Consider the following 23724-nt stretch of genomic DNA (forward strand, 5'->3'; position numbering starts at 1 on the left):
AAAAAAATACATTCCAAATAAAAAAAATCTGGAATACAAAATTAAAAAATGTGTTCCAGATATCAAAATCTGAAATATTTCTAGATAAAAAGTTCTTAAAATAATTTTTATTTACACCCTTCTTTTTTTAAGGTTATTTTCGTTATTTTAAAAGAAAATTTTTGTCATTTTCAATATCAGGTTGGGTGCATATGAAATTGATATGATGTAGGGAGCATTTGGCTTATTTCAAACATATTTCATGTTTCCTATGATTTTTATCGATATTTAGTTTTTCTTAATCATTTATCGATAAAGGTAAGTTTTTCCATTCATTTTTTTTATTACAATGATATCACACAAAAAAATTATATTTGTTATGATGTTTCTGGTTTTTAGTTTCTCCTTTTCATTTTATTATTGGATATACTTAAAAGTTAGTTTCTTAGAGTTAATGCATGAAAAAAATATCAAAATTATATGAAAAAATAAACACAAAATAATTCAACATCAGGGTATCATTTTTCTATGTAGAATTTTTCAAAAATTATGTTTTGAACTTTTGTATAAGTTAATTTTAGGTTATGATAAAACTTATCTGAATAGACCTGTTCTTTAACACTAATACGTAAATATTAATTATTTTATAAATTTATCCGAACTAATTAGCTTTAAGAGTGAATAATTTTTATAAAGTCTATTTATTATTTCATTGTAAAAATTCAAAAACTATAAAAGGATTATAAAATTCGTTCTTGTATTGCCATTTTAATTTTCAATATCTGCAATGAATTTCTGAATATTTATCAATCAATTTAATAATAAAATATGTTAAATATTAATGTAATAATAATATAATATTTAATATTTTTTTATTCTATCCATTTCACCTCATTTCCTTACTATGTCTCTATTTTAAATCACAAATTAAAAAAAATCATAATATTGTTTATATTGATGAAGAATGACAAAATTATACTCTCAATGGCATGTAGTATTTATTTTGATATCTTTTGAGAAAAAAAAATAATTCAATCCGGCACATGAGAAACAAGAATTTTTACTAGTGTAATTTGATTTTTTAATTATTAAAATGAGTATATTTTTTTAAGATTATCAAAATACCCTTAACACGACTTTAGTTAAAATTTGATTATATTAAAATCATGTCATATTTATACAACTTTAAATACAAGACTTATCAATTTTAATAATCTTTTAAAATTTTACTATTTTGATATCTAAGAAGTAAAATTTTACTATATTGTTAAAAAATCCTAAAGAAACAAGTATACTTTTTTATTTTTATACTCATTTGGATACCAATCCTACTTGTCATAGAATTTGCATTTTGAAATCAATTATAAAATATTTATAGAATTTATTACAATTAAATTGATAATGGATGTAGAAGTAGCATTAAAATTAATGATTTAGTATAGTATTTTTAAATATAAAATTTTATTTCTTAAAATTGTTTACGAAACAAAAAGATAAGAGATATTTAAGTAAATATGTGTGTGTGAAATTAAAAGAAAAAGGATATATAGATTTATAATTTATGAACAGCATAACCATTTCATTACCGGTGCATGTGCATATATTTAAACCCGAACAAATATGAGAAAAAGTTAAATAGAAAACAATTAATTGAAACTATAAAACCTTTTCATAGACACCTGATCTCTAACCTTAATTTAATTTGTATTGTGTAACATTAGATTATCATAAACTTGGAAAAAACATACTTTAATTAACTGTGCAATGCATAAAATTAATATAAGAAGCGGAGATATATAAACAAATTGAAGTAAGGAAAAAGGAAGAAAAATTAATTGTGAAGAGGTTCAACTGAAGTGGAAGATTTCCGTTATTTATTCCTAACCACCATTCCGAGCTTGAGACTCGGACTCAACAACCCGCGAAATATAAATAGAGAGGGTTCAGTGAAACTCGGTTCTCTCTTTCTCTCTCACGCACTCCTTCTTTCGTTCCTCACTTCCATCATTCGCATATCCATGGCGTCAGAGGATACGGATTCCTTCCTCCAAAAGATGGAAGATAAATTCCACGATCACAACTCCGAATCTGAATCATTTTCCTCTTCCGACGATGACCACGCCAAGGCCTCCAAATCTAACGTTTACCGCCTTTTTGGCCGCGAGCAGCCCGTCCACAAGGTCCTCGGCGGTGGAAAACGTAATCTGCATTCATTCTTTTTCTTTGTATTTCTCGTTATTATCTTCCTCGTTACTCATTTCACTCATGGCACGGGTTTCGTGTTTGATCGCATGCGATGGAAAACTCTGATTACGAGTGTCGTTTATGATCTGAAGCTGGCATTAGAAGGATGCATAACGATGTCGTTTTCTTATTGATCATGGCGGTGTTCTGTTTATAGCGGTTGATATTGATTTCATCATTTTCCCCTAGGCATAAATGCTTAGATTAGATGTTTACGGATGTTTGATTTATATTCAATTTATTTGTACTTGCGCCATCTAGGTTATAGTAAAACAAATTTATTGAACTATTTTTTAATTTAATTAATTAAAAGATATTTGCTCTAAACTATAGTCTAATTATGAACTGTTATGTATAAATTAGCATCATTAAGTTTTTGTAATAATTAGATGAATTTTAATTGATTGGTGATATAACGTTGAGAAATATTCGAGTTTAACTTTATCTTATTTTTATAAAACTCGCATCTTACATTAAGTTATAATAATTTTTATGTTGTTGTGTATTTAATTGGAACACAGAGTAAGAAATAACAATGATGAAAAACAGGAATATTGTTTGATGACTTTTTTGGTATATTATAACAATAAAGAGAGAAGATATTGCTTGACAGAGTGAATTTCTTATGTTCCATTGCAATCTCTTGTTGAAGGTTGTTTGTGAAACCTTTTGACATTTTGCTTCATCATTTGATATTGCTGTAATGTGTGACCTTGGCTTTTGATATGGACACAGCTGAAATTGGCAAGGGGTTGAATTGGGATTTATCTTTCAACTCTGCGTAGACAAATTTCTTCCTAATGAATAAAATCTATTTTTTGTTGTTGATAAATTCAATTCTTCTAATCATTGTGGTGCATTACATCTGTTCCTTTTGCAGCTGCCGATATTTTGCTATGGAGGAATCGGAGAAGCACAGGAATTGCACTTGGTGCTGGCACTGCCTTTTGGTTTTTCTTTGAGATGATGGGATACCACCTGATAACTTTTATTTGCCATTTATTGATTATGTCTCTAGCTGCACTTTTCTTGTGGTCCAATGCATCTGTCTTTATCCACAAGTAAGCCTTTGGGAAATGATTATATTTATGCTGTTTTCGTCCATCTTTAGAATATGGGTGAAAAAAATCAGAAATGTACTCTTAACGGTGTTACATTTTTACTCCACATTTTATAGGAATATCAAATACAAAACTGATTCCTATTAGTAAAACATTATATCTTCTATCTTGATAATTCCATTTGGTCTTGAAATTTTCCCAACTAGGTCGCCACTGCACATCCCGCAAGTAGTAATTCCTGAGGAATGCGTTCTTGAGGCTGCTTCTGCTATAAGAGCTGAAGTTAACCGAGCCTTCGTTGTTTTGCGGGAAATTGGAACTGGGAGGGATTTAAAGAAGTTTCTTAGCGTAAGTTGATTTCTCCCTTGGTTCTCATGTGTGAATCCAGTGTTTACGTTTTTTCTTCGTACAGACTTTGTGCTGATATTAGCAGTTTGTAGCAACACTAAGATGTGTTTTGTCGTGTCACCAGGTTATTGCTGTATTATGGGTTATCTCGGTTATTGGGAGTTGGTTCAACTTCTTGACCTTATTTTATCTATGTAAGACTTCATGCATTACTTCCATTAGTTCTTCCCCTTGTTACATACATGTCTTTATGTTCTATGCTTAAAAGACCATTGTAATGGTATTCTCCTAACACTGAGCCCGTTTGGTGAGATACAGTCTATTTGTCACTGTTCACGTTGCCACTGCTGTATGAGAAAAACGAAGACCAGGTTGATGCAATGGGTGAGAAGGCAATGATTGAGATAAAAAAACAATATGCAGTGTTTGATGCTAAGGTTTTGAGCCAGATACCAATAGCGGGATTCAAAAAAGATTAGAATACATCATCTGTCCGGTTATTGTTTACTGTGGATGTCTGTTTTGTTCAGATAGATAGTGAAATATAGTTTGTTTGAGGAATAAAAGTCCACCTAGTCCTGGCTTTAACTATTTTTTAGGATTATCTTTCATCATTTCTCAGTAGCCTTAAATTAAATGTCATCTAAGGAACTGCTTCCCAACTTCTATTTGCCTTTTTCTATTTCTCGCTTTTCTCTATTTATTTCTTTCATTGCTCAATTACACAAATTCCTTACTTTAAATACCTCATAATAACATTTAAATGTAACATGGATTTTACTGAATTAAAATGCCCGGTGGTTATGGATTGATTTTTTTTCTTAAAAAAAGTCTAGGACTACCACCAATATGACTCATTTTGAGTTTATAAATTAAATGAAAACATACTTTTCTACCATATCTAATAATTAACATTAACATTAAAACCATAAGATACTTATAATCACCATAAAAAGTTAATGAGGAAATTTTGTTCAAACTCGTCTCACAAATTTATGCTAAAAGAATTTTATAAATAAATGTCCTTACATGATTTTATGTCAGATTTTTAGATAAGACAAATTAATGTCCAACACTATGCTATTTTTTGTAAAAACATTATTATATGAAACAAAACATATGAAGTTATTTCATTCTCGTATATTTTGAAACATTTTGATATTGAAATAAATCATATATCATATAACGCTTAGAAAACTAAAATACATAGTTTATACATATATGTGTTATATATATATATATATATATATATATATATATATATTTTATCTTGAACATGGTTATATCAAAACCTTCTAAAAAAGAATCATAAAAAATATTAAAGTACATATATAGGAAATAATCCTATGTATCAATTTATCCTTTTTAATTAAAAGTAGAGTTTCTAAAGAACACCAAAAGAGAATATTCTCTTTCCAATTATCATACTCTCAAAGAGCCTATAAAAGAGAATAATGAACACTAAAGACACGAATACGATCAAATCATATCCACTTTTATACATTGGAGTTTACGATCATTCAACTTGTAGAGTTAGACGTAGTAATGAGTGTGTTATTATTTATTCTTGTAGTCTTTGTTGTATTCTGTTGCAGCTAAAAAAATAAAAACAAAAATACTAGGTTGTAATATGTTTGAGTATAATAGAATTCTTTAAGAGTATTGTAATTTGTTTTTGGATATAGCTCAAAATTAAGGTGAACCAATATTTTTTTTTTTCATATTCATTCTCTCACTCTTGTATATGTCTACATTATTAGTCTTCAAATTATTTTATTTCAGTGAAAAAAATAACATTATTCAACTCTCCTTTTAGATACTATGTGCTATTTCAAAAAAAAAATGCTCACTTTTCAAGTTGACTCAATCAATTACTCCCTCTTCAATAAAGATTCTGTAATAATAAAAACATTCATTTTTCTTAGATACTACAATTAAAGTATTTTTTCAAAACTTTACAATCAATCAATTATTAAATCTATATATCAATAAGTAACAACCTGTACCCAAAAAAAAATCATGTTCCAACATTATAACGATGTTAAGTATATAAACTCGAGATATTAGGATTAAAATAATCTTTCAAAATTTTATAATTAAATAATTATTAAATCCTACATTCCAATAAATTACATTTTGTACTAATATTTTAATTATGTTAAATATATAATATTTGGTTAAATACTAAAAGTTGATGGACTTTGATTGTGTTAATAATAATGACATATTTAGTTTTTAAGAGCCTAAAAAATAATATAAAATGAAAAATAAAATATTTACAAAGCTTATTAATAAACTTCAACTCCGTCAATAAAAATAGTATATTTATAATTTTGAAAGACTCTAAAAATACTATAATATAGAACATTTATAATTCTATTAGAACAAAAAATATGTTAATTTTGTTCATTATCTTTTACTTTACACACCTAACTTATTAATGCAAAAGCATAAAATACTTAAAAGTAACATTTTTTTCTAATTAAAAAATATTTTTTTTACACAAGACTTATTTTTATATTTAAAACATATAATTTATTTAAAGAACATAAAATAAACAACTATTTTCTTAAATGAAAAACAATAACACTATCTCTTCATTGTTAATTTTATATTATTCTTATTACTTCATATATTTTCATATTATTTTCCCTCAATTTAATCCTTCAATAACACCTTGAACTCAGGTTCAAGACAAGACACCTTCACTTTAATTCATCCGAACAAAACATTATTTCAATTGAGATACTCTTAAGTACTCACTTTTTCAAATTAAAAATCTTATTTTGTTTTTCAATTAAATAACTTTTCATGCTATTTTTAATAGAAAAAAATTGTACTTCTCTCTTTCAAATGACGTTTTCATTTTTTTTTATAATTTTAAAAAATTGATATATTTTTTTGTGGTATTGTTTTCTTACCTATTTCAGTGGGCATTCTATTTTTGTAAAGGATCTTGATTTAAAATTTTTAAAGACAAATTAAACGATTTAAAAGTTTAAGTAATTCAATGTTAAAAAAAATAAAATTTCATGTATTAATCTGATACAACACTGATGCACTTATTCGGCAAATAAAAGTATTAATTACTTCTTTATGTGCATATTGCAATTCGTTTCAAACATATTTATTTTATAACTTGTGATAATATTTATCTATTTTAAAATAAACATTACCATTATTTTTTTTATATCAAATTCATTGTCATTTTGAAAATTCACAATTTTTTTTTAAAATTTCATCACTCTCGTAATATTCTTGTTCATCTAAAATATAAGAAAGAATACCTATTAATACTCTTACATTTTACACAGCAATTATTTCGGAAAGAACGGAGAATAGGTTGAATTGTCAATTTTCCTCCATAACTAAAGTGTGTGTATATATATATATATATAATTAAATGTTTTGGAAGTGTTGTCTGTCTGATACCTGATCTGATGGTTTGCTGCAAACAGTTTGATCTCAGGTTCGAGACGAGGCACTTCCTTCATTCTCCTCACTCAATAAACAACTCAACCATGTATTTCCTAAAATGAGGTACTTTTAAAGTATCTATCTTTTTCAATACATTTTTTTTTAAATCACTATAATAAAAAATACTTTTAATAGAGGTTATTTTATAGTTGATATAATTCTAAGAATTGATTGAATTAACTGAGATTTTTTTAACCTTTGTTAAGTTCGAAAGGTTGGTTATTCAAAAATCTCAGCAAAATAATTGAGGTTTTTTTTTCAATGATTTTTTTAAAACCTCAGCAAAATAATGAATATTTTTTTAACCTTTGTTAAATTCTAAATATTTATTTTAAAACCTTAACAAAATAACGGAGTTTTTTTTAATCTTCGTTGAATTCCAAATGTTTATTATAAAACCTCAGCAAAATAAGGGAGACTTTTTTAACCTTAGTTAAATTCCAAAAGGTTTATTCTAAAAGTTAGCAAAATAACGGTTTTTTTTTGTAACGTTTGTTAAATTTCAATTTTTTTTTCTAAAATCTCAGCAAAATAACGGAGGTTTGTTTAACTTTCGTTAAATTCCAAAGATTTATCGTACAACCTCAATAAAAACACTTCAGATTTTTTAAACTTCAATAAATAAATATAATTAAATCTATTTATAAATAAATAATTAAAAACTACATAGTTTTAATATATTTTATAACTAAATTTCTAAAATTTTGAAAATGCAACTTTACATTACAAATAAGTTTTCTAAAGTTTTAAAAATCTATTTTAAAAAATCAGCAAAATAATCTTAGATAATAAGTATATCAACAACTAATCTTTGATAATAAGTATTTCAAGAGTATTTGCATTATTTTGATGATTGATGGTAGTTGGTTTATATAATTCTTAGTTTTTTTTGTTACGAGCTCATACTTAAAAAAAACTTGACTTATTTTGTTTTAACTTTTGATGCACAGATATTTTATGTTAAATTTTAGTTTTAGTTATAATTATTAATATTTAATTCTCATAATTTTGAAATATTTTAAATTAAGGTCTTTATTTTAAAATGCATATAATAATTAATTCACTGTGAAAGTGAGAAGCGATAAAGTTAATTTCTCATCGCAATATGTTCTTGCAATCTTTAGCTAAGAACACACATGTTTATAAAGGCCACATCTGATAGATAATGCAATTATTTAGGATATATAAAATAATGATAAATACTAATTGTTGCCGAGCAAGGTAACAGTGGCTTGTGACCCAAGTTCAGTAAGGTGATGGAAGAAGCAATATTGGAGTAAGAACAATATAGTGTCTTATGTAATGTTTCTTCTTAGATATAATAGGCATACGTGTGACTGAATTGTGATTCCGTCGACGACCATTGAGCCTGTGTCGAAGAGTAGTGTGTCTACAATGGAAAAGAGAAGTCACGAGGATCGTTAGAGATTGTGGAAAATGAAATCGAAGGTTATTTCAAACGACATGTCATTTTACAAAATTTTTGAAACTCATTATATTTTATGAAAGTTCTTAAACCCATGGTATTTTAACAAGGAGTTCTGAAAGACTTTTCCTAAAGTTTAATAAAATTCCGAAGAACACTCCAGAGATGGTTTAGTGGGAAAAACTACAATCCTAAGTAAATCACTTGATAGAGATTTTAACCATGAATAATGTAAAAATAAACCTCCTGTTAAATTTTTTTTCTTGTTTTTCTTGTAGTGAAATATGTTATTAATTTTACTTTTCTATAATTTCAATCTTTGTATTTTAAGTATAATAAATATATGATCCATGATGCAAATGAATAAAAATATGTTATATTATGGCTATCGCAATCAGACTTTGTTTTTTTTTTTTTAAATTTAGTTGTTTACACGGATATGAATCCCCAAAACATTGGAAGCTGTTTCAGTCATTTGTAGATGGCTTCAAGTAAGAATTTTTAATTATTATTTACGGGTTTAACAATTATTTTTATCTCATTATTATGGCAATTTTTTTAATTTCATCCTATTATTTTAGACATTCTTAATTTAATTATATTTTTAAACGCACAAACACGTGATATAGACAACAAACCATATAAGAATATAAGCAAAAGAGATGGAACACCTACGCAGAGGTATGTGCAGTGTATGACATCTTACTGTATGTGCAGTGTATGACATATTACTGTATAGCCACGAAACAGAGGCCAAAAAATCTAATGTTACTTTTCCTATAAATGATTACAGAGAAACAATTTAGTGAAATGAAAATACTATTACTTCCTGAACTTTCGATATGCCCATAACTTCGAAACTGGTTCTCCTTCCGAATCACTGTCACTGTCCGAGGAAGATGTTATTGATACAGAATCATCTAAAAGATATTCCACAACCTGAAATTAGGAAGACTACACAGTTAGTCTTAGCTACGTATAGTCCAGTTCCTCTAGTACACCATTTTGATCGATAGCTTAAGATAAATATTGAAAACGACATTTTAAATCTGACTCAATTTTATAAAATCAGCTTATAAGTTGAGATTTGTATTCACTTATATATTACGAATTGTTCTTATTTCTAGTTGATGTGAATCTTTAACACATCATCTTCACACCGAGACTCCCAACTCGTACGATTGACTATATAATTATGGATGGTTTAATAGCGGTCCGATAGCGGGTGACACTATAGACTCAACAAACTCTCACTGGGATAGACTCTAAATGACTCTAATACTATATTAAGAAATGAACTTTAAGCATAACTCACCAGTTTATCGATTTATAAGGTGAAGTTTACACTGACTTATATAGTTCGAATTGTCTTATCTCTAATCGATGTGGAATCTCCACCAACAAACAAAAACACAATCTACTGTGAACAAAAGTAAGCCATCCCTTAAGAGAACTATCATTCTTTTCTGTAAAAATTGTTTCTTTCCTTATCCATCTCTCTTTCCCCTTTTCTCACCCATCGTTAGCCCTTCAAGCTACTTACTCTCAAAGGATCCAGACACAAGGTAAAGAGAAAAACACTAGGAAGGATGAATGAGAACATACCTGGAATGCTGTTACAGGCTTGATATCTTGAATTTTTGATATTCCAGAATGTACATTGGGGCATTTTACGTTATTTAGCCAAACTACTGATTTGCAGTGTCCACAATATCCCCGGTTGGTTGTTAATATACTAGATAATGCACCTATACATATCAAAATCAACAACTTAAGACAGAAGAGAAAATTGAACCTCATGCGTGTTTCTCTATCTGCGAGAGAGAGAATAACTCCTTTCTGTTCTTATACCACACATGTATTTAACTGATAAATAATACAAAACTCAATGTTTTTCCTAACAGTTTCCAAAACAATTGAAACGAAGAATAATTTTTAAGTTCCATTCACCATTCTAACTTTAGCATCATTATACAGATCAGATAACCAACTAAATGTTATGGCTAGCAATTATCAACTCAATATATACTGACTCACACACAGCTAGGAACCTAATATCAAAGTAAAAGATTATAAATGTGCAATGATAGTTTCCTAGTCTCACTAGAGTATACTTTTATTCCATTATTTGACTGAGAACATATTGGATGTGAAAAAAACTAACTGTTTAAGTACATTTCCTCAACATTCAGCTTACCAGTGTATGCTCCTTTAACACTCTCTTTCCAGTTAGTAATGAGTCTATTATCCACGGTTTCCTGCAAAAGCCTATAGTTCTTGCCTTCAACCGGTTTCACATGCTTCAGTTTAGCACCATTATCGAACAGTACAACATACTGCATCTGCCACAGATGGTTATCATTTGCAGCTATGTTCCATGACCTAAATATGCAATGTCTATGAGTCACCAGGGAGTTTATTTTCATAATGATATTTAACCATTTTCATGACAAATTCAAAGAACAGTCCAATGTAGAAAAATATATGATAGGTTCTTGTATTTCACATCCTAAAAAACCAAGATGTGGCTAAAATGATGAGTTGATGACTTGATGATGCAATGTAAATATGATGAACATAAAATAAGGAAAGCATTACCGGGAGACTAGCCCCGCGGAAACCAAAGATTTCATATCAAGAAAACTGAAAACGTGCACAAGAATATCTTGTGGAAGTTGCAGTGAACCTGCAATACAGGGAAAAGCAACTTCTTAAGCATGATTACTTTGCCTTCATTAATTTTCTTATTCTTATAAATAATCTGACCTTTCTCTACCAGGTGAGCTTTGCTGCGTCTCTTGTGAGAAACCATAGCATGCTTAAACTCTGTTACAGCCACATTCTTTTTTCGATTTGGTAGTGTTGCTTCCACATTCTGAAGGAGGAACTGGGCTGCTGAAACAGCATTCTTAGTCTCTATTCTAAAATCAGAATAGAAAAATAATGAGGAAAGTGGTCCTTGAAGGCAACATCTAGATGCTCAATTAATAATTTAATATAAAGTTAAAATTAGTAACAATAGCTTGCTCCCCATTGAAAAGACAAAAACAACACTTCTCAGTTTTATGTATGGCCTCTTTTATTTTATTTTTCTCTATAAATACTTTTTAAAAAAGTAAAATTAACCGAGTTTCTCCCATAAACTGCAATCAACAATACACTTAACTTTTATTAAAAGTTCTTTCATTTAACTCATCCAAAACTTGAAGTGCAAAAGTTAAATTTAGTTATGGAAGATACTCAATTCATTTAAATTTCATATTTTTTCTCTCCTATAAATGTTTATGGACAAGTTTATATGAACAAGGTCAATTCTTCCATTGGTAAATGGAAATTCTCCAATACAGCTTTTAATACTGATTCTAATTCCAGTGAAAAGCAAGATATGGTTGCAATAAACAGTTTGATACTTTTATAGTTTATCTAATTGCATTGCTTGGTCAATATCAGGGAAAACTACCCTATCATATCCACATAAAGAAGCGTCCACCCTAACCACCACTTTCACCTTTCTGCACATTGCGTTTTCATGTTTCTTCTCTTTCAGACAAGAATATGTTTAAAACATTGTAGATTTGAAGTACAAAGTGTACTACGTAGACAGATGCTTCAGTAGGATTAAAAAGCTTTCAGCTCATACAAAATATTTCTCACAAGAACCAGCACTGTGATTGACACTTTCAGAAGAAAAACAAAAGACAATTAATTGTAAGACAATCAAAATTATTCACAAATCTTGGTTGTAAAATTGCTACATTTTCCAGAAATCTCCTGAAAATTTCTATCAGAAGAAAAAGACACTACAATATTTGGTAACAATGGTCTTCAAATAATAATAATTGCTGACACATGACAATTGGCAGCAGTTACCACAATCCAAATGATTAGATTGAGATTTAAAATCATGTGTGGCGAGTTTGATTAACGAAACAAATCGATAATTATAACGAGAAAAACGATTAAAGAATGAAAAGCAGTAGCACGCATACTCTGGGAGGAGACGAAAGGCCAAGAGGGTGTCTTGGAAGATTATGGATTGCAAACTTTTGGGAATTTGATGAAATGCTTCTCTGAGGATAAAGCTTAACTCTTTGCAGGCAATTGGGTATCTGTAATACTTTGGTAGAGAATCTCTCAAGCCAAGTTTTTGGTATCTCTCTAAAGCGCTTGACATCTTCTCAACACTCTCTGTTCTGTTCTCCTCTCTTAATCCATCCAATTCACATCTTAACAACACATCACTGGGAAATGGGAATTAGGAATTGGGGATTGGGAAATACAGCAAATAGAACCCTAATCTTGTTTTATATGGTTAAATCTGTTACTCCATTTCATCAAAATTAATTTTTTTAATTATCTTAGTGCTTAGATATGTCTTTTAGCTCGTGTTAAACGAATGACTTTTAAATTATATTCTTTAAAAAAAAATCTGTTTTTTATTTATTGTATCTTGATTATTTAAATTATAACAATAATTAAATTGTATAAAACATATTTTTTTTTTCATTTTTAAAAAATTATAAATTTTATTTATTATTTTTTATTTACATATTCTATTCAAGATTAAAAAAGTAAAATAGTTATCATGATTACTATGTATTATAATTTATTTGATTTTCATAAGAAAAATAAAAATAGAATTATAACATAAATAAATAGAAAAGTAACAAAGACATAATGAAAGTAGAAGAAAAAATAAAAAGTATTTAATGAGTCACAGATTTTTCAATAGGAGAACTGAAAAGTTAAATAATTTATATAAATTTATATTTCAACTATAAATATATGAATAATAATATTTTTATTTTATTTTAAATATTAGTTTACATATAATTTATCTTTTATTCATATTATTGAGAGATCCTAAGTATTATATATGATCTAAATTCTCTCAATTTTTATAAAAAATTATGTGTTTTAACCATTAATATTAATAAAATCAAATTTTAAATTTATTAATTTTATAAAAAAAACAAATTATTGATGTTATATTTAAAGTTTTACTTTAATTCTTATTATATTTTAAAAAATTTAAAATTATTGTTCATCAAAACATTTTTAAATTCAAAATTCAATTTGACTCATTCTTTTTAAAATATTCATTCTTTTCAAATAATAATAATAATAAATATAGTGTACGTTGTCTCTCAAATAAGTTACTTTTAAATTTAATATTATTTTAAATTTAAATAATTATGAAATATTAAAATAAAATAATAAAATAAAATATTGATAGAATAATAAAATAACAACAATATAAAAAAACAATTATAATGAGATTCTTCTTTATATAGATATAGATTAAGTTTAATATTAAATATTAAATAAATAATTTATTTATGTGATTATTTATATTAATAATATAAATTATATATATATATATATATATATAATACATATTATTAATATGTTTTTAATCCAAAAAGTTAAATCTCTCTCACTATATTCAAATCCTGCACGTGGAATCAGCTTTGTTTAAATCTAGTATTAAGAGAAGTGGTTTTGAAGCATAGCGATGATGGGTTCTGGTTTCTGGCGATTTGCATTGTCATGATCTTCTTCAATGTCCAGGTAAGTTATGCAACAGAGCTAACATAAGTCTAAAATAATATCAGTGACATTGTGTTTTCCTCTGTAACAAACAATAGTATATTGGGCTAACTCAGTGGGCTAGAAATAGTTAAACTTGATGCATAAGTCAAGAACACAGTTGCAAAAGAAGATATATGAATAATGGATAAGAAAATAATTTCATTTTCATACTTCTTTCAGAACAACTCAAACATACCTCCCATATCAATTGAAAAAGAAAATCAATTATGAAATTTTGCAGATTCAGAAAATATGGAATTCATAAATAACTAGTAATGAAGCTGGCTACTGAGGGCATTTTTCCATCCTTCTTCAGTAGTTTAGCAAGTGTTTGTGCTGGGAAGGTCAACTTTTGGTTGAATGTAAAGAGGGTTTTCCACTTGTAGCTTAGTTGAGAAGGTGCTAAATTTGTTTTTTTGAAACTGTTTACAATGCAACCTCACATGAGACATTAAAATATTAAGGATGGATTGAAATGTTGAAATGTGTGTGTTTTTGTTGTTTGAGTAATCAATTGTTCTTGTAATAGATTCTTTTTTAAAAAGTTTTATAAATTAATGAATTCTTTTAGAATGAATTTTTGAAACTCGATAACATTCAATATATATATATATATATATATATATATATATATGATATAGACTCTGGAAATAGTTGAAATTTTAATCTAAATACATAAAAAAAATAAAGAAAAAATTGAAATTATTATACAACTTATTTAACTCATGCTACCACACATTACCTAAAACTTAATACAAACTGTCACACATTTAGAAATAACTAACTCAACCTTTTTTTTCTTTTTCTTTTAAACTTAAGGGAATAAAACTTAGTTCCATATAAATTGTTTATTTTAGATTGATTCAACTATATTAAATATCCTTTACATAGTCTTCTAAAAACTATTCTCTCTTATTAACTACTTATACTAATTGGTGTTTTCTTATCTCACTCTTGTATTTAGTATTTATTATTATGACTATTCTCCCAAACTCACTATCATGTTATTTCGATTACAATACTTTTGAAATTTAGTTTATCTAAATAATTAAAATAGTTTCAAATTTGATATGACGGGTTAAGATTTAATATTTAGATTAAATTAAATTTAAAATTAAGAATTAGAAGAATAATAAAATCAAATGTTAAATGTCGTAAAATATCTAACTTATAATTTGAGTGAAAACAACTCTTCAAAAAAACTTTCAATAGTATAGTTTCTAAAATAATTTTGATCAATATTTATATTTATAAAGAAAGAGAAACTTTAAGAACTATTTCAGTCTAACACCAACCAACCAACCGTAACCATTGGTTTCAGGCAGCAAATCTATAAATAAATTTGTGGTTCAAAAGTGCAACATTATTTGGCAGCACACAACCATAAGCAATGTCTGTCTTATGTCACAGATTCCAACATATAATAAAATGCTGATTTCATGGCTCAATAATGAGACTATATTTAAGCCATAACCCATTTGGTGGAAGCACTTATTTTCCCTTTCAACTACAATTAAGCATGCAAGTTTCTTCAATCTGTATTTAGCAGCTAAGGTTCCTGTTCGCGTGAAGTCACTGCACAAAAACCCAACAACCATAAACGACCCTACTTTCATGTCCATGGTAGCTGCTTTTGACACATGACTAAAAATTAGACTCTTTCATTATATATAAGTGGATGCAAATCTCAACTTCATGAACCGATTTTATGAGATTGAGTTAGGACTAAAATTCACTTCGTAATAGTCTCAAAAGACAATAACATTATATCATTTTAAGGTGGGTCTATTAAGGAAATAATAATTATAAAATTATATGCAATTATTGTATGCAATATTTGACGATATTGTACCCAATTATATGCAATTAATTTAAGAATTATAGAATCTCATGATTAGTATCATACCTAATTAGATTGTAATTTGGGAGAGAGAAACTCCCTATATATTTCCTATACATGACTGATGTATTATACACATAAGAGAATAAGAAACATATTTTCTTCTTACTATTTTTTATCATTTTCTTATATGGTATCAGAGCCATTTCAAGCCTATCCTAGCGAGTATTTGTTGGGCCTATCGTGCCACCCGCTATCGGGCTGCTATCGGACACCCAAAATATATAGTTCCACGTACGAGCTTCTATCTATCACTCTCGGCGTGAGGGGGTGTGTTGGAGATCCCACATCGACGAGAGATAAGGACATTTCATAATATATAAATGGGTGCAGACCTCAACCCTATGAGCCGGTTTTATGGGGTTGAGTTAGGCTTAAAGTCCACTTCGTAATATGGTATCAGATATCACTGTGCCTCCCTCATGAATAAAATCATATAAATTGTAATAAACAGAATCAGGGTTTCATATTGTGGTCGTAGTTTAAATCCATTTATGAATATATCACTAAAATTTGTAGGATCTCACCTAAGTAGTCGATTTATTCCTATAATAAACTTTACCTAACTTTATTTTCCCAATATTAACATTATTGATATTCGTCCACATATCTATACTCAATTTTTCGTCTTTCATATACTGTGATAAATTAAATAATAGAGCTATAAGAATTAAATAAATTTCCTATAATAATTATTATATCTATTTATTTTCTTTTATCTTATTTTTTTATTGATCTAAAAAAGGGTTATGTCTAATAAAATATTATGGTTACTTAGATTAGGTATTTTGCGTTGCACGATAAAATTTCTAATTTAGTTTTACCGAATTCCAATATAAATTATGCAAAGTTGCTTTTTTTTAGTTTTTAAGAATATTTATGTAGTATTAAATTACTAAATTAGAGCAAGTTGAAAATTTTATTAAAATAGTATAAAAATTCAAGCTTTATTCTACGATATTGTATGCAATTATTTTACGTTATTGTATGATATTGTACGCAATTATACGTAATTAATTTAATAATGATAGAATCACTTGATTAGTGGATGTGGACGAAAACAACAATGTTAATATTGTTGAAGGAAAGATAAGGAAAGTTTGCTATTGATGGTCAAACTCCTTAGATGGATAAGAAGAGTTATAAAGAGATATTTTTAAAATACTTGTTTCTAATTAATGTTTTTTGTTTTATTGTCTTCACCCTGCACAATATAATATTTTTTAGTTTGTAATTGATAATATGAGATAATTATAAAAATTAAAATATATCATGAAATATAATCTAAACATTGATTCTGGTGAAACATGATCGAATAAAGTCATGATGTATTTCCTGGAAAGCAAACTTCTTGATGAGAAAATGGAGCATAATTATATCCAAGACTCAATGTAGCAGAAGATCCACCTAATGCAAATATCTCGTAACAATAATATGTAAGCTCAGACGTTTCTCCGATAATTTTCCATGAACTGCAAAGGTGCTCACAAATACATAGCTTTTCGGCCTTTCGGAACTAAGAGGCATGGTCGTGATTGAAATCCATTTATGAATATATCACTAAAATTTATAGTGTCCCACCTAAATAGTCGAGCATGACTATCTTTATTCCTATAATAAAATTTACTTAACTTTTTTTTCTTCTCCAATAAGATAGTATAAAAATTCAAGCTTTATTCTACGATATTGTATACAATTATTGTATGCAATTATTGTACACAATTATTATACGTTATTGTACGATATTGTATGCTATTATACGTAATTAATTTAATAATGATAGTATCCATGATTATTGGATCCTAATATATATTTCCTATAAATGGAGTGATGTAAAAAAATCCAATTGAATCAAACTGCTCCAATTTTGCACTGATCCAATCCATTAAAAATCCACTTATTTAAATTTGTTTTTTTAATCCATATTTTATCAATTTTCCAAATCAGATATCCATTTTGATTAAATAGATTTTAAAAATTGGAAAATCCAAATTTCATTTCACCCTATGCTACCCTTATGCTTCAAAGCCATCTTTTCCTTCAACTTTAAATTTTGGTTTTCAACTCACAGTCGGTGCCTCTTCAATTTGTTTGTTTACTGCCGACTCCTCTTCAGTTCATCCCGTCACCGTCGGCGTGTCTTCTTTTCGTCCATCCACCGTCGTCATGTCATCCAATCACCTCCTCCGATAACATTGGTGTTCTCCTCATCTGACATTGGAGCTTGGACGCTTCTAACCTTGTCTCAGTGAAGCTTGCGTTCATCATCTGCGACATCTTTGGCATCCTCCTCACCCGGTTCGTCCTCCTCTATCACTTATTTAGTCTCACTGCATTAATCCGTTTTTGTGTTTTTAACCCTGGATTTACAAATATTTCTTTTTCAGAATTGTTTTTGATTTTTTTTAGTTCTTCTAACTTGTTCAGTGTTTATTAGCTGAATATTGTAAATAAATAAATAAATAAATAAATAAATAATAATAATAATAATAATAATAATAATAATAATAATAATAATTACACTCTTACATTATAGTTTACTCCATATGATAATAATAACAACAAAAAGGGCATGAACTGCCTTAATGGAGAAGTAGGTACTGAGAGGAATGGAGGTGAGGTGGGTCTGGTTGTAGGTGATGCTGGTGAAGGAATAAGGGTTTTGGTTGGGGAGCCAATTGGGGAGCAGAGATGGGTTGGGGAGAGAGGCTTTGAGGCCAGGTTATCAGTGGGTTAATCCTAATGTCCGAGAGTTTTTCTCGAAGTATCGTTCTGCTAACGAACTTCGTAGCTTTCTTTCCCATTCTCAAATTTATTACTCTGATATTGACAATGATATCATTTCGTTTAGGCGTGTTGAGGATGTTGATAATGTTTGCCATGGCCGAGAAGGTGATAGCTATGAATTTTTTTTTATTTTTATGCTTGCTTTTTTAGAGATCTTCATATTCGATTGCCTTTAAACAACTTTCAAATAGGCGTTCTTAATTTCCTTAATGTTGCTCCTACTCAGCTTCATCCTAACGGTTGGGCTGCGATGCAAGCGTTTAGTATTTTGTGTAAACTATTATCACTGTCTCCTAGTCCCTCTTCTTTTCTGTACTATTATAGTTCTCGGCCGGGTAAACGGCCAGGATGGCTATCCCTTATTAGCAAATCCAACGTGTGTTTTCTTAAGCCCTTTACGTCGTCATATAAGGATTTTAAGGGAAGTTTTTTCAAAATTCTGATAGAGCCAATAGGAAGAGAGTACTTTTTTAATGGAGATTCTCCAAAGTTTCCTCTGTACTGGACGAGAGATCCCGTGAAGTTTAACTCCATATCCTTTCATTCGATGGGTGTGGTCGATCGTCATGTTATCGAAGTTTTTAGTCGCCTCTCGTACCAAATTCCCACTCGCGCCTTTTTACAGTTGTATACTTCATCAAGTCCTCGAGAAGATCTTATTGGTACGTGGTTGTTCTACATATTCTTGCTTTATAGGATGAGTTTTTTTAACTTTGCTAAATTTTTTATTGATTTTCAGCTTTGATGGCAAGCACTAATCCGAAAGCTCGATCTTACTTTTCGAAATTGCTGAACAATGTGGGTGATGTAACTCCCCGTCGTGAGAATGTGGTGAATCCTGTGGTGGAAGAAGTCGTGGAACCTGTTGTGAATGTTGAAGTGGTTGAACCGATAAGTAATGTTGATGCTGCCGGTCCTTCGAAGAAATCGAAAAAACGTGATAGAAGTAGCAAGAGGTCGCATTCGTCTTCTCGGCGCCATCGCCATGGTGAAAATGTTTCTTCCGAACCTCTTTTGGAAACGATATTTAGTGCTACAACTAAATATGCAAAGTTTGTTCAAACGTCTTTTGGTGAATCGTCTTGCAACATGCTGAAGACTATGGATGTTGCTTCATTGGCAGATTCTGTTATTGAATTGTCAAGTAGAAATCTTTTGATTGGAAAGATGATGAAGGAGAAGAATGGAAACTGTGTGGCTTTATCTGAGTTTGACAAATTGAAGAATGATCTTGCTGAGTACAAAGAAAAAATGAGCTCTTTATCTTTGCAGTTAGAAGAGATGAAAAAGCAGAAAAAGGAACAAGAAGTTGAAATGGAAGGTCTTGGAAAGGAAATTTCTGATTTGAAGAATGAGAACTTGAAATCTAGTGAAGAGAATGCTCAACTGTGTAAAGAAAATCAAGTCTTGAACGAAAAGGTATCGGCGTTATCTTCTGCGAATGATTCTGACAAAAACACCATCAAACTTATGGATGAGGAGATAAATCAGCTGAGGACTAATGTTTTTGAAGCCGAAAGCTTTATCTTTGAACAACATAAGCTTGGTTTTGAGAAGGCTCTTCAACAAGCAAAATATTTTTACAAGATTCCTATTGATGAAGGGAATTTTGATGTTAAGAAGGATTTTTATAATGGTGAATTAGTTCCTGCTAATGAGATTCCGGATAATGATGCTGAAGATATCAATATCGAAAGTTAGGGGGATATAGATGTTAATGTTTTGTTTATAGTTTCTCGGTTTACATGACGAGAATGATTTGGTTTTGAAATGTTGATCTTATATATGGAAGTTTGCGTCCTTTTTGTAATCTCCTTTTGGAATCTTATCAGAAATTAAAGATTATTGCTCCCCTTTTTTAGTTTGAGTTATTTTGTTTGTTATTTACTAGATATTACGTTATGGCTCTTACTTTCGGCATTTCACTGAATGTTATCAAAACCTCTCGGTTTTATTCTCTCGGTTGTATAATAAACCTTTCTGTCGTACGCTATTGGGACTGTGCTTTCGGTTATTCTAGTTAAATGCTTTAAATGCTAAATTACAAATGCAATAAGATTATTAGTCGGTTTTTATTACCTTCAAGCAATAAGTCTATCTTTCGGTTTTTATTGCCTTGAAATAATTACTACCTTTCGGTTTGTATCATCTTAAAGTAACAAGACTACCTTTCGGTTTTTATTACTTGAAAACCATAAAACTACTTTTCGGTTTTTATTACGTGAAAACCAAAAAACTACTTTTCGGCTTTTATTTTACGGTGCAAAATGGAGAATTTCCCACTTAGTGCAATTGTTAGGAGATTAACCAAAAATGTGGACATATAATATTAAGTTGTGTATTTTACCCGTAATTTCATTAGTTGATAATTTTAGATGACCAACTATAGTTAACATGTCGAATTTTACCTCTCGGTTTTGGTTTTGGTTCTCGATTAATCAAAATATAATGACTAGCTTGGGGCTTGACTTTTAATTTACTTTGGATAGATCTAACTCTTTCCTTTAGTTGCCGAGGTTTGAATTAGATGCTGTGATCCTATCGGCTTTGTATCCATTGCTTGAAGATGTCTTGTGAGCGAGTTGAGATATTGAGGTAAGAATCGAAAAGAATTATGTAAACAGTTTTTTCGGGAGGGATTTCACCTGAAGTGAAAGCATCCAGGACCGAAAAGAATTGTCAATTTTTTCGGGAGGGATTTCACCTGAAGTGAAAACATCCAAGACCGAAAAGAATGATGTAAATTTTTTTGGGAGGGATTTCACCTGAAGTGAAAAGCATCCAAGACCGAAAAGAAGTAAATATTGTTTCGGGTGGGATTTCACCTGTAGTGAAAACATCCAAGGCCGAAAAGGAAAGAATGAAAGTCTAATAAGATGATGTTACTTGATAATTCTTCTTGATTAGATGATAAGTATGCATACAAAAGTTTTTTGCTTACATCTTCTGTCTCAACTAAAATAGAACTTTAAATGACTCGCATTCCATGTATTTGGTATCACTTTTTCTTCTAGAGTTTCTAATCTATAGGCTCCATTGTGTAAGTTTTCCATTATCCTGAATGGTCCTTCCCAATTGGATGCCAACTTTCCATGTCGTGGATCTTTCCGAGCATCAGTGCGCATTCTCCAGACCAAATCCCCTTCCTTAAAATCTCTTAACTTTACTTTTGCATTAAACCTCTTCATTGCTCTTCTTTTTACTGCTGCTTCCTTTATTTTTGCTCGTTCTCTGAGTTCTTCAATAAGATCAAGGTTAGTTCTTAAGCATTCATTGTTGATATTCCAATCTTCCATTTGCCTTCGTAATGTTGGTTCAGTAACTTCTATTGGTAACATTGCTTCTGTTCCATACGTGAGATTGAATGGTGTTTCTCCAGTTGATGTTTGTGGTGTGCACCTGTATGCCCATAATATTTCTGGCAACTTCTCAGCCCATAGACCTTTAACACTTCCTAACCTCTTCTTTAACTGTCCGAGAATAACCTTGTTTGCGGCTTCAGCTTGTCCATTTGTTTGCGGATGTTCAACCGACGTGTTTGTTGACTTGATTCCCAAATCTGCATAAAATTCCATAAGTTTTTTGTCAATGAATTGTCGGCAATTGTCAATTATAATGGTGTGTGGGATTCCGAATCGACATATTATATTTTTCCATACAAACGATTGGACCTGCTGAGCTGTTATCTTAGTTAATGCTTCTGCCTCTATCCACTTTGTAAAGTAGTCGACAACCACTATCATGAACTTGGTTTGTCCTCGTCCAAGTGGGAATGGTCCAAGTATATCAATTCCCCATTTTGCAAATGGCCAGGGGGAAACAATTTCTTGCAACTCCTGTGCTGGTATATGATTTAAACTTCCAAATTCTTGACATTTTTTGCATGCTTTAACATAAAATTCACAATCTTCTCGGATTGTTGGCCAATAGTAACCAACTCTACAAACCTTTGTTGCCATTGTTCGAGCTCCGCAATGTAGCCCACAAATTCCTTCATGGAGTTCTTTAATTACATATTCGGCTTGTTCGTTTGAAAGACATTTTAACAAAGGCATAGAATACCCCCTTTTGTATAGTTCATCACCAATCAACACAAAACTAACTACTTTCTTTGCCATTTTTGCATCCGGTTCAACTCCTTGTTCTTGGCCCTTTATTACTTCTATGTACGTCTTTATCCATTCATTTTTTGAGGTTGCAATATTGAAGCATTCTTCCAAACTCACTGTTGGCTGACTGAGAGTTTGTTGTATGATGGAATTATGTTGCCCCTGTCGTTGTTGGCTTGCTAACTTGGATAATGAGTCTGCTTTCATGTTTAGTTCTCTTGGAATATATTTCATTTCGGCCTTATTAAAACATTGGATAATATTTAATACTTTATGACAATATTTCATCAATAATGGATCTTTTACCTGATACTGTCCTTGCACCTGTCCCACCGAGAGTTGAGAGTCACTTTTGCAAATGACATTTTCGACTCCCATGTCTATGGCTAATAGTAACCCTGCAACAAGAGCTTCATATTCAGCTTGGTTGTTGGACGTTCTGAACTCAAACCTTAGCGCCATCTCCACCTGGAAGTTTTCTGGTCCTTCAAGTACTATTCCTGCTCCGCTTCCTCTTTTGCTTGATGCACCATCTACATACAATGTCCCTTGCACCTGTTGTGTTGTTGTCGGCATTTGAATAATGAAATCCGCAAGGGATTGGGCTTTGATCGGTCCTCTTGGTTCATACTTGATTCCATATTCTGATAGCTCCATCGACCACGTCACCATTCTACCTGCAAGTTCTGGTTTTCTCAAAATTTTAGATATTGGATAATCTGTTCTCACAATTATCTGATGATTCTGAAAATATGGTCGAAGACGTCTCGCAGCATACACCAGTGTTAAGGCAACTTTTTC

The 23724-nt window shown here is 29.8% G+C and overlaps 2 protein-coding genes across 2 annotated transcripts; one reads left to right on the forward strand and one right to left on the reverse strand.

Annotated features, from left to right (window-relative positions):
• Nucleotides 1-1854: 1854 nt before the first annotated feature.
• On the forward strand, nucleotides 1855-4294 carry LOC137830606 (reticulon-like protein B5). The gene is made up of 5 exons (XM_068638053.2): nucleotides 1855-2178; nucleotides 3104-3284; nucleotides 3491-3632; nucleotides 3757-3826; nucleotides 3951-4294. The coding sequence occupies exons 1-5, from the start codon at nucleotides 1998-2000 to the stop codon at nucleotides 4109-4111; spliced, it is 735 nt and encodes a 244-aa protein (XP_068494154.1). The 5' UTR covers nucleotides 1855-1997; the 3' UTR covers nucleotides 4112-4294.
• A 4902-nt stretch (nucleotides 4295-9196) lies between these two features.
• Nucleotides 9197-12860, reverse strand: LOC137830605 (F-box family protein). Its single transcript, XM_068638052.2, has 6 exons — nucleotides 12525-12860; nucleotides 11302-11456; nucleotides 11134-11221; nucleotides 10733-10917; nucleotides 10141-10283; nucleotides 9197-9474 (listed from the first exon to the last, which is right to left on the reverse strand). The coding sequence occupies exons 1-6, from the start codon at nucleotides 12707-12709 to the stop codon at nucleotides 9358-9360; spliced, it is 873 nt and encodes a 290-aa protein (XP_068494153.1). The 5' UTR covers nucleotides 12710-12860; the 3' UTR covers nucleotides 9197-9357.
• Between the last annotated feature and the right edge of the window lie 10864 nt (nucleotides 12861-23724).

This window comes from Phaseolus vulgaris, chromosome 7 (assembly GCF_051622355.1).
Source record: "Phaseolus vulgaris cultivar YP4 chromosome 7, ASM5162235v1, whole genome shotgun sequence".
NCBI classification, from domain to species: Eukaryota; Viridiplantae; Streptophyta; class Magnoliopsida; order Fabales; family Fabaceae; genus Phaseolus; species Phaseolus vulgaris.